This window comes from Sphaeroforma arctica (genome assembly GCF_001186125.1).
Source record: "Sphaeroforma arctica JP610 unplaced genomic scaffold supercont1.6336, whole genome shotgun sequence".
NCBI classification, from domain to species: domain Eukaryota; class Ichthyosporea; order Ichthyophonida; genus Sphaeroforma; species Sphaeroforma arctica.
Window position 1 is genome coordinate 1 of NW_014034222.1, and position 1,328 is coordinate 1,328.

At 37.9% G+C, this 1,328-nt stretch overlaps 1 protein-coding gene across 1 annotated transcript; it reads right to left on the minus strand.

Moving 5' to 3' along the window:
- Positions 1-72: 72 nt before the first annotated feature.
- On the minus strand, positions 73-1,043 carry SARC_15564 (hypothetical protein; the record flags this gene model as incomplete). The annotated part of the gene is made up of 2 exons (XM_014290316.1): positions 855-1,043; positions 73-169 (listed from the first exon to the last, which is right to left on the minus strand). Coding segments are annotated over exons 1-2 (213 nt in total), but the record flags the coding sequence as incomplete, so codon positions are not given.
- Between the last annotated feature and the right edge of the window lie 285 nt (positions 1,044-1,328).

Sequence of the window (1,328 nt, forward strand, 5' to 3'; positions counted from 1 at the left end):
CATATATGGCAGTGTACTTACATAGACATGCCTATGTTTATGGAGACAATTCGCATATCGTCTATCACATACCCGAACAACGCCCGTGCTATCGTAGGTGATGGGCAGTCCCTCGGGTGTGAAGCCCATCCATTCCAACTCAGACGCAGGGGTTAAACACAGCGGCACACTGAACCAATACAAATGCAGCAGACGCTTATGTTAGTGAATAAGTGTATGTGTATGTGTGGTGAACAGTGGTAGTGAACTGTTTGAGTGCGATATACGTATATGTTAATGAAGAATGTGCATGGTAGTGAATAAATGCACATGTATAGGTGGTGAACAGTGGTAGTTAGTGTTTAAATGCAAAATACGTATATGTTATGAAGAATGTGTATGTGTATGTGTATGTGTATGTGTGGTGAGCAGTGGTGCTTACACAGTACATAGTGAGTAGTGCTAATAAAGTATGGGTAATATTAGTAATAGCAATAGAAATAGCATACGTAATAGTAATTGTAATATCAGCAATAATGGTAATAAAGTATGGGTAATAGTAAACAGAATGCCAAACAGAATGAAAGCCATCTGTTGCTCATCCGCCAACCCGTCGGTATTCCCAGACACATGGAAAACCAGGTTCAGATCCGAAAAAAACCGGGTTTAGACCCAATCGACAGCCAATATTTCATTCACCATCGCGATGCGAACAAATCGACGTCAAACTTAAACAGCACGAAATTTATCTGTTACCATTCAGTGCCAAACCCTGGTTTGCTCCGACACTTGAATGTTCCGTACGGAAAACCAGGTTTGCACCCTTTAAAAAAAACTAGGCTTATACTCTACCAAAAAATCACGAACTGACTCACCATCGGGGCACGAAGGAGTCATCGTTGATATCAAACAACACAAAGTCCATCTGCTGATCATCCAGCGCAAAGCCCTTGTGGTAGACCACCGCCAGTTTGTTATCCTCACTTGCCATAGACACACACCGCCCAGGGAGTGACTGTATGCTGATCTGGCACCCAGACGCAGAGAAGATGCGTAGGTAGTTCTATAAATAGGTAAATAGATAAATAGATGAATAGATGAATAGATGAATAGTTGAATAGTTGAATGATTAATAGATAAAAGATAAATGGACAAATAGACAATTAGGTAAAAGATAAATAGATAAGTAGATAAATGAATATATAGACAAATAGATAAAATAGTTGAATAGTTCAATGATCAATAGATAAATAGATAAATAGTTGAATAATTAAATGATTAATAGATAAATAGATAAATAGATAAAAAGACAATTAGACACAGAGAAATAGGTAAATAAGATAAATAGA